We start from the raw sequence: 16,280 nt of genomic DNA, 5'->3' as shown, positions 1-16,280 counted from the left end.
GCATATTAAACTATAAACACTTATGACCCATACCACCCGACCAGATACCACGCTCTGTGTTTCCAGCAACTTATATTACAAAACCGTCCTGGGGATGAGGGACAGGAAAAGGCTGAATATCAGAGTTACAAAACTGTTTTTAAGGTCTTTATAGTTGACAGGCCTGCACTCTGAGCAGCCGCTTGGCTGCTGGTTCCCAAAAGAAACAGCTTATGCTCTATCTCACCTTAAATGTTTGATGCTAACAGCTATAAGTCACACGACAGGATTTTTTTTCTTACACATTTTGGGGAAGAAGAGAAGAAAGCAGGTTAAGTTTAAAAACACCATTAAGCTCTTTTCTGCAAAGGTTTGGGTGTATTTAAGGATAGCAACAAGAGAGTTGGAGGAGATCAAACACATGTCCCCCCATAAGGATATGTGAGCCTGAAACCAGAGAAGAAAGATATTTCAATTCTTAAATCCAGATTTGGGGACAGTGGTTGGCAGAGGCTATCTGGGGAGAAGGCAGTGGAGTTCTAAAGTCAGTACCAACATAAAGCTGAAATTTTCCTTTCCTCCCAAATGGTTCTTTCCTTGATAACACCTCTTGGGGTAAAGCTGAGTATATTAAGGAACCTAAAAGAAAAAAACTGAGCTTCTCTTTGTCATCTTATTGTATGACTCTAAGTACACTTTCTCTCCAGTTGCATCCCTGGAAGCCCAGAAATGGGCACAATGCCATTAGCATTGCTGATTTGGGTGGCCAGAAAGAACACACAACTTCATCATCCAATCACCATTTATCAAGAAAAAGGCTGGGCTGAGAAAGCTGGTGTAACAGAGCTTGCCTATTGTGTTAGGCAGCTGTAAAAGAAAGACTGTCACCTTCAGCTTTGTTATTACACAGAGCTGGATTCACTGGCCAAATTCCAGAACAAGCCAGGCTGAGTCTTACACTCCCTCAAAGAAATGAAGTCAAGAGGCCAGACCATTATTAACTTCTGATGATAATCTCACAGAGCAGGGGTCAGCAAACCACAACCTGTACACCCAGTCTAGTTGCTGTGTGCTTTTGTAAAATGTTTTATTGAAACACAGACACACTCATTTATTTACATACTGTCTATGGCTGCCTTTGCCCTAGAACAGCAGAGCTGAGTAGATACAACAGAGACCATATGGCCCACAAAGCTAAAATTATTTGCTATTTGGCCATTACAGAAAGGGTGTGTTAACCTCTGTCATAAAGAATTCAGGTAAAGTGCTGAAGCACCCTTTCCATTAAAGGGAAGCCTAGCTGCCTCATTAATTTCCCCTTTTTGCTCTGAAAGCAAGGTGTATTCCAAATTTAGAGCTGTTTTTATACTTGAAGATACTATACATGGTAATGTACCAGAAATAGAATCTTTTCCTTGCATATCATGTAGTACAGGGACAAAAGGTGGGAATTTGGGAAAACATGAAGTATGAAGCCCCAATTCCAGCCAGTTAGATTCCTATCTTAACAGACAGTTCTCAAAGGCTCAATCTTGTGGGAAGTATATTAGCAGGAAAATGCCCAGAAAGACGGAGAAAGTCAGCTCACCACCCCTTCTGAGGGCAAAAGCTCCTTTACTTGCTGTGAATCGAAGTCACACTGCCTCAGAAGGCAGACAGCAAAGCAAAGCCAAAGGGAACTGTCTGTTTCCATGGTACAGAGTACTCAAGAGAGTTCAAAACAACAGAACACTGTAAATAGTTTATTTCAGAGACACAGTAAGTAATCTGGACTGTGAGTTTTCATTCAATTCCTTGTGGGGGTTCAAACTAAAACACTTTTTTTTTTTTTTTTTAAAGAGACAGGGTCTCCCTCTGTCACCCAGGCTACAGTACAGTGGTGCAATCATAGCTCACTGCAACCTCAAATTCCTGGCTCAAGCGATCTTCCTGCCTCAGCCTCCCAAAGTGCTGGGATTACATGTGTGAGACATCATGCCCCGCCCTTGAAACACCTTTTTTGAGAGTGCTACACTGCATAGTCTGTAAATCTCCTTATAGCTTTGTTGCTCAACAGAAAGCTATCAGCAACGATTAAAATTAAGATGATATACACTGGGGAATTACAGTATTTAATCTCTCTGATCAGAAAACTGTCAAAATTCAAGGCCAACGTGCCCCAGATGTGCCTCTGGGATAGCCGAAATGTAAGGACAAAACAAAGAATCATACATCCTTCCCTGGGATCCCAACTACTTACATTTCTGAAGTCCAGTGTTCATCTGCGTGTGAGAAAGAAGCTGAAAGGACAGGTCACCTGGCCCTGGTAGACAGGCTAGCATGGCAGACCGACATCAACACAACATGGGGCAGTGGCTCACACTGTAATGAACAAAAAGCAAGGTCACGGAACACAAGGTAACTCATTCAAAGAAGATAGCAGGGATACTGGATGTGAGTAGCAGAGACCCAAGTTTAGATAGGTAAGCATTAATGAGCTGCATATTGGTTGAAAATATATTTGCTCTTTATCTACAACAATTTGCTCCTAGGCAGTGCATTCTGGGTCGGCGTAGCTATGGCGGCTCGTGTCCTTTCCTCCTGTGTCCGCCGCCTGCCCGCGGCCTTCGCCCCACTGCCCCGGGTCCCCACGCTAGCCGCGGCCCGGCCGCTCAGCACCGTTCTGTGCCCCGCGTGGACCCGGACAAGGCCCGGGGCTTCGCAGCCGGCCCCGATGCTCGCGCAGGTTCCAAGTCCAGTTACACAGTTGTGCCGCCAGTATAGTGACGCTCCCCCTTTGACATTAGAGGGAATCAAGGACCGTGTTCTTTATGTCTTGAAACTCTATGACAAGATTGACCCAGAGAAGCTCTCAGTAGATTCTCATTTTATGAAAGACCTGGGCTTAGACAGTTTGGACCAAGTGGAGATTATCATGGCCATGGAAGATGAATTTGGGTTTGAAATTCCTGATATAGATGCAGAAAAGTTAATGTGTCCACAAGAAATTGTAGATTACATTGCAGATAAGAAGGATGTGTATGAATAAAATACCAGACCCTCTTGCTTCACTGAAAGAAGATTCAGATGATACTGGCGAGTGTCTGGATGGGAGAACGCATTTTGGCATTATTGCTGACTTGAACAGAGTAATTCTGTTGGACTTGTATTTAAATTGTGTTAAGTATTTTACCCTTTGAAAATAAATCTATAAAACCAAAAAAAAAAAACAATTTGCTCCTAGCTATCACTGTGGCTAAAATGATATTTCAGTCAGCACAGATATGTAGGTGAGAGAAATAAAAACTGGAAAATACTGGTTCTCACAAAAAATTGGAAAATATAGGTGCATTTGTAAGGTTGCAGAGTTCTTGAAGAGAGATGGCCCTCACAAGGCCTGGCTCAGTCCATTTACAGCCCTGGCTGGGGGGCCAGTCAGATGTTTTCAGAGGCAGCACAGCATATGACTTGCAAAGGCACACAAAGTCTGACTCAGGATCCACTATTATGAACTCACTTTTAAAAGGAAGAAGGAGAGCAAAGTGTAAGAGGAGGCACAATTAACCACCATTAAAGCAAATTCTGTTTATAAATTTCTGGGCATTCACCCTTCTTTTTGCTTATCATACAATTAGACCTGCTGGACCCAAAAAAGAAAAAACAAAATGCATTGCTCAGAGAGTAAAGCAAGTAAATAGCAGGATGTCAGCAGCCCTCTTTGCACAGGCCATCCTGACATTGTGTCAAGATGCCATGGGTTTCACTAGTGATGTTTACCAATAAGACACACAGCCCAAGCAAGCAGACATTGATTTGGTCTTCTGTAGCAAAGAAGTCCTATCAACAATGCAAACTCCTTGTGTACCAGGAACAAGTTTTCCTCAAATAAGTAGACTGCAGTAATAAAATACATGAACTTCCTTTCTCAAATTGCAAAACCCAGAAATCAAGGTGGCAAATTATGGTTTTAGATCACAAAAAAAAGACTCGGAGGGAAGCTCAATTGTAGAACAAAGACCACAAAAACCTCTTTATTTCCCTTAGAGGGCTCTCTCAGGTATGTGAAACTACGTAGTCCTGATGAGTATCAGAGAGATCCAGCTTGCAAGATCAGGTAGCTGAAAAGATACTTTTTAAGAGAGGCTGCTCAAACTCTGTCTAAGATAGCAACTGCAGAAAGAACTGAAGATTGAATGCCTTAATGAGAATAGAGCTATCCAAGAGTTCTGGCACAGCTTCAGTCTTTTCAGGTCTCTGGTGGGTGGGATAACAGAATGAACAGTGTGCCAACTGCAGAGCCTCAAGAAATAAAGTCTTCTGCTGAGGTCAAGTGACTGTGGTAGTACTTACAACCCCTTCCCTTGTGAATGCTGGTATCTACTTAATAACCTCTCCGTCTCCCTTATGGTCCTAATATAGCTGAGGGCAAACACCAAGGAAAGGAAAAGAATTAACAAATATTGGGGGCTAATATAGTAAAATGGTCTTATGAGAGGCTTTAGTGATGTTTTCTCAAGTGGGTCTCCCAACCTTTCTTGGAGGTAGGTAATAAATTTCACTCACCATCTCCAGCCTGGATTACTACAGTAGCCTTCTAAATGGTCTTTCTGTTACACCCTCGCTCTTATCACCCAATCTAGTCTCCACACAGCAGCCAGAGTTATTTTTTTTTTAATTGGAAGTCATAGCAGTTCAAATATCTCCAATGACTTTCCATCTCACTTAGAATAAATACAAAATCCTAACATGGACCCCATGCTTTCCATAACCTGTTACTACTACCTCTCTGCCTCATCTTCTACCTACCCCACCTCTCTTGCAGACTCTACTTCCAGCCACAGTGGTCTTCCTGTAGCTCCTTCAAAGAGCCAAACGTGCTCATAACCTCAGGGCCTACCTTACATTCCCTCTGCCTGGAACGTTTTGGCCCAAATGTCTGCCTGTCTTTCTAGTTCCCTCACTTCACCGAGATTTCTTCCTATGGAGAGGGCTTCTTTGACCTTCCTATCTAAAGCAGCACCTTACTTCCCTCACTTTTTACCACCATCATTACCACCTGTTTAGTCTCTCTCTCCCTACCTTACTAGGATACAAACTCCCTGAGGACACACACTTGGTTCATTTTGTTCATTATATCTAGAGAAGCATCTACTAACACTTAAGAGGCTCTCCAAAAATAACTGCTAATCGTATAAATGGCAGACAGTTGTTAATTTCTTGAGGTTTTTCATTTAATCCATATATGTCATTAATTTATTAATGATGGCACAGCCCAGGATTGAAACCCAGATTTGACTTTCTCCAAAGCCTATGCTCACTCTTCAACTCTAGGCTTGTTTCAGTTTTTGAACAGTACATTCAGTTGGTTCTAAGGTCCACAATGGCTATGACTAAGCAGCAGTCTAATTAAAAAAAAAAAAAAAAAATATATATATATATATATATCTTTATATATGGCGAGGGTGCAGTGATGCTCCCTAGCTAGTAACAGTCCCATCTTGGCCTTCTAAGGGAAAGACAGGTAAAAGAAAAATGCTAAATCCGAGAGTAGATAGGATAGAGACAACCTCATAAAAGAACAAGAAAAGTGAGAACACTGAGTAAGAAAGACAGTGCTTTCTTGGACTCCACAGTCTGCCTCAGCCCCATACTACAAACTCCCTGGAATACTACTTTTTCTTTTAGAGCAGATACATATCTACAGGAATAACTCAGGATGGAAACTAGAGCATGATTACAGTCCTGTTTTCATCTTTAAAATGTTTCTGTCAATGTTAAGTGAAAAAAGAGCAAGATAGAAAACTATGTATTTCATTTTACAATTGTGGTCCCCAACCCCCAGGTGATACCAGTCAGTCTGTGGCCTGTTAGGAACCAGGCCACACAGCAGGAGGTGAGCGACGGGCCAGCATAGCTCCATCTGTATTTACAGCTGCTCCCCACTGCTCACATCACTGCCTGAGCTTCTCCTCCTATCAGATCAGCAGCAGCATTAGAGTCTCATGAGAGCAAACCCTACTGTAAACTGCACAGGAGAGGAATCTAGGTTGCTCACTTCTTATGAGAATCTAATGCCTGATGATCTGAGGTGGAGCTGAGGTGGTGATGCTAGTGCTGGGGAGCATCTGCAAATAGAGATTATCATTAGCAGAGAGGTTTGACTGCAGAATAAATGTAATGTGCTTGAATCATCCCGAAACCATGCCCCCTGCCCACATCCGTGGAAAAATTATCTTCCATGAAACCAGTCCCTGGTACCAATAAAGGTTGGGACTGTTGTTTTACAACATATATAAAAAATAACATCACTCTTCTCCCTCCACTACCAGCTTAAAAAAGACTAGAAAAAAATAAAACATACAAAATATGAACAGTAGCTGCTACTATTTGGGGGCAATTTCTCTTCTTATACTTTTGCACTTATATTATTTCTCTATATAATTTTAAAATATTAGAGAAATTAACTGATAAACCAAAAATCTCAAACCTTAAGAAATGTTTACATATGGATAGCAGATACTCTGATGATGGCGATACGGTGAACACATTCTCTCTCATACATACTCAGTTATCTTGGAGATACTTTTTCCCTGTACTTCTGGGAAGGCACCAATCTTTAAATGATCACCACAATCTCTGATATACCTATTAAATCCTGATGCCTGCAACCAAGAGAGGAGGCAGGGGAGGATGGGCACAATGACATGTGCCTGTAGTCCCAGCTACTCAGGAGGCTGAGGCAGGAGGATCCCTTAAGCTCAGAAGTTCAAATCCAACCTGGGTAACATAGCAAGACCCCTTAAAAAAAAAAAAAATTTGTACCAAAGCTTTCAGAAAGAGAGAGAGAGAGAGAGAGAGAGGGAGATATGAGTAGGGGGTGTGGATCCTAAGAGGTGACCTGAATCATGCTGCCCCTCAAACTTCCCCTTTGGATTTCAACAAGAAACAAAGAAGAGAGAATTAAACCAGCTAAACTGAGGCAAAGAGACATTAATGGATTTACTGATAGCAAAACAAGGAGTAAAAATAAGAGGTGAATTCCATAAAGACTTCAGAAAGTCAACTTTTAGTATCAGGAAAATGATACCAGAGCTTGGGATCCTCCATGATTATGTCCACAAGGAGAACTATCTTGCAAGTCTAGAAGTCTTGAGCTCTCACTGGCTGGGCTGCTTTAACTGATCAACACCTAAGTGCACATATAGGAATAACATTCACCGGGCGTCGGGCAGATGGGACAGGGTAGGAAGGGATGGGTATATACATACATAACGAGTGTGATGCGCACCGTCTGGGGGATGGACACGCTTAAAGCTCTGACTCGGCGGGGGCAAGAGCAATATGCGTAACCTAAACATTTGTACCCCCATAATATGATGAAATAAAAAAAATAATAATACTATGAAAAAGAAGTATAGCCCCTAATTCGCAATCATTGCTTTAAGAATTCTAGGATCCTAGGCTGGGCGCCATGGCTCACGCCTATAAACCTAGCACTCTGGGAGGATTTTTTGAGCCCGGGAGTTTGAGACCAGCCTAAGCCCTGAGTAAGAGTGAGACCCCATCTCTACTAAAAATAGAAAAAGTTAGCTAAGCATGGTGGCATGCGCATATAGTCCCAGCTACTTGAGAGGCTGAGGCGCTTGAGTCCAAAAGTTTGAGGTTGCTGCAAGCTAGGCTGACACCACAGCACTCTAGTCCAGGCAACAGAGGGAGATTCTGTCTGAAAAAAGAAAGAAAGAAAGAAAGAAAGAAAGAGAGAGAGGGAGAGGAAAGGAAAGGAAAGGAAAGGAAAGGAAAGGAAAGGAAAAGAAAGGAAAGGAAAGGAAAGGAAGAAGAGGGAAGAGGGAAAGAAAAAAGAACTAAGAATTCTGGGATCCATGTCATCCTTTCTAAAAGACTTTCTCCAGTACTAACGAAGTCTAGAAGCCCCTTCAGTTTCACTGAAGTCAAGAATCAGATCCTGCTAGGGCAGGGAAGGTAGGAAATGGACTCAGATTGTGGCAAGGTCACGAGGGTTGTGAGGAAACAGGAAGGAAGCAACTTTCCTCCACAACCCATTCTAGAAAGCAGAGATGTCAAGTATAAAGCACTCCTCTGGAGGCCTGGCAGCTGAGTGCAAGCCTTTTATTTAAAAACTTCAAACCACCCACACATTTTGATCACCATCTGGCTTTTTCTTAAACGTAAATTCCAATATAATTTTATAGCTGATATTTTTAGAAGCACAATTAGACCCAGGAATCAACACTAGCACTACTTTCTGAAAGTGCCTCAGAATTCAATTCTTGACTTCTGAACACAATCAAGTAGTACCCTAAAGCAGGCCAAGTGAGCTGCAGACATCACAGAGAAAGGCAGATCTCCTTGGCAGAGCCTCTCTGCGAGCTCTCAGCCAGCTTTTCCACCACCAGCTGGTAAGCTAGGTCAGCTACCTACAGGGGGTGAGAGGCTACAGTGAACACAGAACTTAAGGTTTTCAAGCTCTCCTGGGGTACCTGCACAAGTGCTAGCATTTCCCAGACTACTTCTAATTAACAAACAAACCCTTTTCCAAAGTACCTTCTTCATCTCTGCTCCCCGCCCCAGGCTTGCCTCTGTCAGAAGACTACCAGAGGTTTTATTAGACTTATGATGTCACACTGTCTGCGTTCCTGGGTGGCATCTGATAAAGGGCTATCTGACCATCTCTGCCTCAGGGTATGTCTGTGCCAGTAGAAAAACCTCAGCTGCATTATACTGCTTATTCCTATTTATGTGTAAGACTACTGAAGGGTAGATAAAAACAGAAGAGGAAGACTCATCAGATGTTTTTTGTGAGAAAAAGAGGAGGAGAGAAGATAAAGTACTGGCAAAGGAATTTTTCCTGGGGAATGGGGGATAAAGTGATCTTTAGAGAACCCACTTCCCAGCATAGTTTCACCACCCACAATCTAGTGTCTTTCGGTACTTCTTCATTAGTTTTCTCCTGCTTTCCTTTCCCTGCCTTCAATCTCCACCTTCTAAAATAAAACATACACACACACACACACACCCCTCCCCCCCAGGTTGACTAGCCTAGCATCTCATTCACACTGTGGCTCAAAAATGACATTTATGGACTTTAATTAAAAAGTGAAATTGGGGGAAGTGCTATCTTTGAGATCCCAGATAAAGAAAGATATGCCCATTATTATTTGACTCCATTTTATAACATAACATCCAATACTGAAAATCCTAAATAACGCATCTTATGAGAATGATTAATATTGAGAAACTACATTAATTAAAAATTATTGGCTGGGCGTGGTAGCTCACGCCTGTAATCCTAGCACTCTGGGAGGCCGACGCAGGTGGATCGTTTGAGCTCAGGAGTTCGAAACCAGCCTGAGCAAGAGCGAGACCCCATCTCTACTAAAAAAGAAAAAGAAATCAGCTGGACAACTAAAAATATATAGAAAAAATTAGCCAGGCATGGTGGCGCATGCCTGTAGTCCCAGCTACTCGGAAAGGCAGAGGCAGAAGGATTCCTTGAGCCTAGGAGTTTGAGGTTGCTGTGAGCTAGGCTGACGCCATGGCACTCCAGCTAGGGTGACAGAGCGGGACTCTGCCTCAAAAAAAAAAAAAAAGAGAAAAAAAAAGTTATTATCAGTATGTCTAAGTCTTCTCATCCATGAGCCAACGGCTTTTCTAAAAAAGGTACTTTATTTTTATTTTTTTTGAGACAGAGTCTCATTCTGTTGCCTGGGCTAAAGTGCTGTGGTGTCAGTCCAGCTCACAGCAACCTCAAACTCCTGGGTTCAAGGATCCTTCAGTAGTCTCTGCCTCCGAGAAGCTGGGACTACAGGCATGTGCCACCATGCCCGGCTAATTTTTTTCTATATATTTTTAGTTGTCCAGCTAATTTCTTTCTATTTTTTTAGTAGAGATGGGGGTCTCACTCTTGCTTAGGCTGGTCTTGAACTCCTGAGCTCAAACGATCCACCCGCCTCGGCCTCCCAGAGTGCTAGGATCACAGGCGCGAGCCACAGCGCCCGCCTAAAAAAGCTACTTTTGATAACAGTGGGGGAAAGTTTTATCCTACTCCCTATTCCTTTACTGCTGGAGTCCAAGAAATTTAGCTTAAAACCTAAGGGAGGCACCAAAATACTGCTCTGGGGAAAATAAACAGCACCAAAGATGGCAAAAATTACAAGTTTATCAAATCACACTGCAAAACCAGTCATCTTTATGCTCTGTTGCAATGAAACAATCTATTCAACAGGTAGTTTTGTTAGCCCAATTAACTGTGAACCCCCAACTAAATTGTACTTTCCACTATTTGCCTAACCTGAACAACCTTTAGCCATTGCTCAAAAGCCTCTTTACTAGCACTCTGGCAGCTCAAGGCAGGAGGATCACTTGAGGTCAGGAGTTTGAGACCAGCCTCAGCAAGAGCAAGACGCAGCTCTACTAAAAATAGAAAAAATTAGCCGGGCATGGTGGCGTATGCTTATAGTCCTAACTACACGGGGAGGCTGAGGCAGGAGGATCACTGGAGCCCAGGAGTTTGAGGTTGCTGTGAGCTAGGCTGATGTCACGGCACTCTAGCAACCCGGGAACAGAGACTCTGTCTCAAAACAAAAACAAAAACAAAAACAAAAACAAAACAAACCTCTTTAATCCAATAGGGGACCTAAAAGTCACTTACAATTGTGACCTCACAACTCCAGGCTAGAAGAAAGAGCAGGGGAGAGAGATGGATGTTCATTTTGGACTTACTTTGTTGAAACCCTAGAACTAGTCAAACCATCTTTATGCTGGTAAACACACGAGACTTAACGGGCTGGGAAACCTATCCTAAACTATACCCTTAGATCATGTCACAACAGGCCGGGCGCGGTGGCTCACGCCTGTAATCCTAGCACTCTGGGAGGCCGAGGTGGGCGGATCGTTTGAGCTCAGAAGTTCGAGACCAGCCTGAGCAAGAGCGAGACCCCATCTCTACTAAAAATAGAAAGAAATTATATGGACAGCTAAAAATATATATAGAAAAAATTAGCCGGGCATGGTGGCGCATGCCTGTAGTCCCAGCTACTCGGGAGGCTGAGACAGGAGGATTCCTTGAGCTCAGGAGTTTGAGGTTGCTGTGAGCTAGGCTGATGCCACGGCACTCACTCTAGCCTGGGCAACAGAGTGAGACTCTGTCTCAAAAAAAAAAAAAAAAAAAAAAAGATCATGTCACAACAGGTCCTCTTCCTATCCTGTTTCCCATCCCCATCCTGGTCCCCAAAGGTGCTTTCTATACCAATGCTTTCTTTGGCAAGGATGCTCCTTCCTGTATCTACTTATTATTTAAAAACTAATCTTTCACCCAGAGCATTCTCTTGAATTCTTTGTTATTTAGGCACCAGAAGTATTCTCTCTGGACATTCTAACCTTTCACATGAGTGTGAACTTCCTAAAGAGTAGAGCTTGTTTTTTTTAAAATTATCCTTTCAAATTACAGAGTCAGGGAACAAGATTATTCACATAATAGATATTTAGTACCTATTACTGGCTCACATTTCTGAAGGATAGCACATACTTGAATCCCAGGATCTGAAGTTTATTCAAACTTATATCCTTGAGGCACATGGATAATACAAGTGCTGATGAGTGTGTGTGTGTGCTTGACCAGGCACCTGCATCTGTGTGTACAGGTACTCAGTCACTCAGTACTCAGTCACTACGGGACTGAGAGAGGAGATAAAAATGCCTGGGCACTACACTTCTGCACAGTATTAAAAAGTATCATTTGGCTTCTGTACTTTAATCCCTATTAAGTGAAAATGAGTGTTCCTAAAAATGGAAATAAGCAGGCTGTTTTTGTTGTGGGCAGTTAACTCAGAACTTGCAATTTTGCAATATGTTATATAATAGGCTTGAGTTTCCAAAGCCCTATCAGGGATGGATCACTGTAACTTAAGCTGAACCACCTTTGAAGGGTAGAGTGACCTCTGCACATTTAATCATATTCATAATCATAAGCAGAGTTGTCAGACTGGGTAGAATTTTGCTCGTAAGTATCTGGGTCTGTGCCCAGCAAGACAACGATAATAACAAGAAACTAGGAGAATTCTACCAAATATTAAAGAACAACTAGTAACAATCCTTCTAAAACTCTTCCAAAATAATCGAAGAAGAGGGAATACTTCCAAACTTATAATGTTAGCATTACCCTGATATCAAACCAAGACAAGGACACTACAAGAAAGGAAAATTACAGGCCAATATCCCTGATGGACATATATGCAAAATTCCTCAACAAAATACTAGCAAACCAAATTCAACAGCACATTAAAAGGATCACTCATCATGATAAGGTGGGATTTATTCCAGGGATGCAAAGATAGTTCAACATACACAAATCTATAAATGTCATAAACTGTATCAGCAGAATGAAGGACAAAAACTGTATGATCATCTTGATAGATGCAGAAAGAACATGACAAAATTCAACATCCTTTCAAGATAATAACTCTTAACAAATTAGGTATAGAAGAAATTCACCTCAACACAATAAAGGCCTTCAGCTAACATCATACTCAATGGTTAACAGCTGAAAGCTTTTCCTCTAAGATCAGGAACAAAACAAGGCCCACTCTTGCCACTTTTGCTCAGCATAGTACTGGAAGTGTTAGCCAGAACAATTAGACAAGAAAAAGAAAAAAAGGCATCCAAATCAAAAAGGAAGAAGTAAAATTGGCTCTGTTTGTAGATGATGTGATTTGATATATGGAAAACCCTAAAGACTCCACCAAAAGCTGTTAGAACCGATAAACAAACTCAATAATGTTGAAGGATACAAAATCAACATACAAAAATCAGTACTGTTTCTAGATACTAAAGAAAACAATCCCATTTACAATAGCTACAAAAGGAAAATATTTAGGAATGTATTTAACCAAAGAGGTGAAAAACCTGTACACTGAAACTATAAAACAATGATGAGGTGGTGCAAGCCTGTAGTCCCAGCTATTGGAGGGGAGGGTGGGGAGGAGCAGAGGAGGGGAGGTGAGAGGATCACTTGAGCCCAGAAGCTGGAGGCTGCAGTGAGTTATGATCCTACCACTGCACTCCAGCCTGGGTAACAGAGCAAGACCTCGTCTAAAAAAAAAAACAAATAAATAGGCTCTCTAACCCAGTCTGGAGTCTGACTTTTTCTTTCTTTCTTTTTTTTTAAGAGGCAGAGTTTTCGTGCTGTTGCCCAGGCTGGAGTGAAGTGGCACCATCATAGCCCACTATACCCTCCAACTCCTGGGCTCAAGCAATGCTCCCACCTCAGCCTCCCAAGTGGCTGGGACTACAGGTGCATGCAGCCACAACAGGCTTAGAATCTGACTTTGAAGTCTGAAGGGTGACAGAAACTTAAGGTCATTTAGAAAGCTTGCTCTATTCTAGGCACATAACTCACAAAGTGTTACTGTGAAATAAGTCTAGACAAAAGCTTTTGGGTTTGTGTACACCTGTGTTTCCTTACCCTGTTGCATTATCATATACTGGGATGAAGTACTGGTGCCTAGGTGTCTTCTGTGTCTAGAATTTCTCATCAAAGTTCACTGCTGAGTTTAAAATTTTTAAGAGGCATTTATAAACCTATATTTTTGTTATGTAATGAATTCTATGCTTTATACTGCATAAGAGGGTTCTTTAACAAAACTGCAGAGAATGGCTTAAGCGAAATTTTGAATAGGTGTTGAAGAGTTATGAATGGAAGCAGTAAAAGAGATAGGATCCACAGTAACACTGAGTGCATGTGAAGGGGGTGAAGAAACAATTCCCAACACGGTTATTTGTGAAGAAATATAAGCAACAAGGCCGGGCGTGGTGGCTCATTCCTGTAATCCCAGTACTCTGGGAGGCCGAAGCGGGAGGATCGCTCAAGGTCAGGAGTTCGAGACCAGCCTGAGCAAGAGCGAGACCCCGTCTCTACTAAAAATAGAAAGAAATGATCTGGACAGCTAAAAATATATAGAAAAAAATTAGCCGGGCATGGTGGCACATGCCTGTAGTCCCAGCTACTTGGGAGGCTAAGGCAGGAGGATTGCTTGAGCCCAAGAGTCTGAGGCTGCTGTGAGCTAGGCTGACGCCACGGCACTCTAGCCTGGGCAACAGAGCAAGACTCAGTCTAAAAAAAAAAAAAAAGAGAGAGAAAGAAATATAAGCAACAACTAAATATATAAAGAAATGGCATAACCAGCCAGTCATTCAAGAGAGATAAATGAAATGGAATGAAATTTTGTTTAAAAATTGATAAATATGTTTGGGGAAAAAAAAATCTAAAACATACTGAGTCAAGGATATAGTGAAGAGTCACTAAAGTAACACATGAAATGGATACATTCTTTCTGGAAATAAGTATCAACAGGTTTTAAAATATTCATACTCTTTAATACAGTAATTTGACTCCTACACTCTAATTTAAAGAACCTCCAGGCACAGTGGCTCAGACCTGTAATCCTAGCACTCTGGGAGGCCAAGGTAGGAGGATCGCTGGAGACCAGGAGTTCCAAACCAGCCTGAGCAAGAGTGAGACCTCCTCTCTACAAAAAATAGAAAAACTAGCCAGGTGTTGGTGGTGCACGCCTATAGCCCCAACTACTTGGGAGGCTGAGGGGCAGGAGGATCACTTGACCCCAGGAGTTTGAGGATGCAGTGAGCTGCAATGACACCACTGCACTCTAGCTCAGGTGACAGAGCAAGACTCTTGTCTCAAAAAAAAAAAAAAAAAAGGAAAGAAAGAAAGAAAAGAAAATAGCCAAGCCTGACATGGTGGCTCATGCCTGTAATCCTAGCACTTACAGAGGCAGAGGCTATAGGATTGCTTGAGGCCAGGTGTCTGAGGTTGCAGTGAGCTATGATGATGCCAAGCATTTTAGTCTGGGCAACAGAGTAAGACCCTGTCTCTATCTCTAGCCAGTGGTTCCTAACCTTTTTGGCATCAGGGACCAGTTTCATGGAAGACAATTTCCAACAGGGATGGAGGTGAAAGTTTCGGGATGATTCAAGTACAATACATTTATTCTGCAATCAAACCTCTCTGGTAATGATAATCTGTATTTGCAGCTGCTCCCCAGCACTAGCATCACTGCCTCAGCTCCACCTCAGATCATCAGGCATTAAATTCTCACCAAGAGCATGCAACCTAGGTAGGTCCCTTTCCTGTGCAGTTTACAGTAGGTTTGCGCTCCTATGAAAATCTAATGCCCCTGCTGATCTGATAGGAGCCAGAGCTTATGTGGCGATGCCAGGGATGAAGCTTTCCTCACCTCCTGCTGTGCAGCCCAGTTCCTAACAGTCCAGTTCCTAACAATCCGTGGCCCTGGGGTTGGGGACTGCAGCTCTAAAGGAAACCCTTGTTGTATCTTCTGGAGTGTAACAGTTTTGACACTCTTTCCTCCCATTATATACAAAAAGTTTCAAATGACACCATAAACTTTATCTCCAACTTCCTGAAAAGTACGCACTATAGCTGGCTTCTCCACTTTCATACCAACAGCAGCTGGTTGGCAGGGTCTTGCTTAATCTACAGCAGAATGGTTTTCAGTAACAACCAATGAAGAGCTTTGAAGTAGTACAAGGATGATGTTTATCACTCCCCCTTTCTCTCCTTTCCTATTTAGTGTGATCTGCAAAGTTGGAGGAAGAGCAGTGTTTTACAGCCCTTCTCCAAGCAGCCATAAATTTTATTCCCTTACTTTAAACAAACCCTAACGAAAATAGGCTCCTAAAATGCATTGCCATACTCCCTGACAACTTATTCTCAACCAAATTTTTTTTTTTTTTTTTGAGACAGAGTCTCACTTTGTTGCCCAGGCTAGAGTGAGTGCCGTGGCGTCAGCCTAGCTCACAGCAACCTCAAACTCCTGGGCTCAAGCGATCCTCCTGCCTCAGCCTCCCAAGTAGCTGGGACTACAGGCATGCGCCACTATGCCCGGCTAATTTTTTTTCTATATATATATATATTTAGTTGTCCATATAATTTCTTTCTATTTTTAGTAGAGATGGGGTCTCGCTCTTGCTCAGGCTGGTCTCGAACTCCTGACCTTGAGCGATCCACCCGCCTCGGCCTCCCAGAGTGCTAGGATTACAGGCGTGAGCCACCTCGCCCGGCCTCAACCAAATTTTTATGCAGTCCTGTCCAGATATCCAAGGACACTCAAAAGCCCTTAGGAAGAGAAACTACAACAAAGGACACTAAGGCATGCAACTTCCAAAACGAAAGCAGCAGCAGTTACCTGGAAATCTAGTAACAGCCCCAGCTAGATTCCACTTCGGTCTTTTGCATTTTAAGAAGATAAGATTTTGCTATAAGCCGCCCC

At 42.5% G+C, this 16,280-nt stretch overlaps 2 protein-coding genes across 6 annotated transcripts in view; one reads left to right on the top strand and one right to left on the bottom strand.

Moving 5' to 3' along the window:
• Positions 1 to 16,280, bottom strand: part of FAM222B (family with sequence similarity 222 member B) — a 59,408-nt gene that overhangs the window by 9,082 nt on the left and 34,046 nt on the right. For all 5 annotated transcript variants that reach the window (XM_069480956.1, XM_069480960.1, XM_069480955.1 and 2 more), the window contains one exon: positions 2,219 to 2,340. In XM_069480956.1, the coding sequence (XP_069337057.1) occupies positions 2,219 to 2,300 (82 nt within the window). In that variant the 5' untranslated portion in view covers positions 2,301 to 2,340. The remainder of the gene's footprint in view (positions 1 to 2,218; positions 2,341 to 16,280) is intronic.
• On the top strand, positions 2,531 to 3,173 carry LOC138391321 (acyl carrier protein, mitochondrial). Its single transcript, XM_069480954.1, has one exon. The coding sequence runs from the start codon at positions 2,537 to 2,539 to the stop codon at positions 3,005 to 3,007; it is 471 nt and encodes a 156-aa protein (XP_069337055.1). The 5' UTR covers positions 2,531 to 2,536; the 3' UTR covers positions 3,008 to 3,173.

The sequence above is a fragment of the Eulemur rufifrons genome, chromosome 9 (assembly GCF_041146395.1).
Source record: "Eulemur rufifrons isolate Redbay chromosome 9, OSU_ERuf_1, whole genome shotgun sequence".
Lineage (NCBI taxonomy): Eukaryota > Metazoa > Chordata > Mammalia > Primates > Lemuridae > Eulemur > Eulemur rufifrons.
This window is presented reverse-complemented; position numbering and strand designations above follow the sequence as displayed.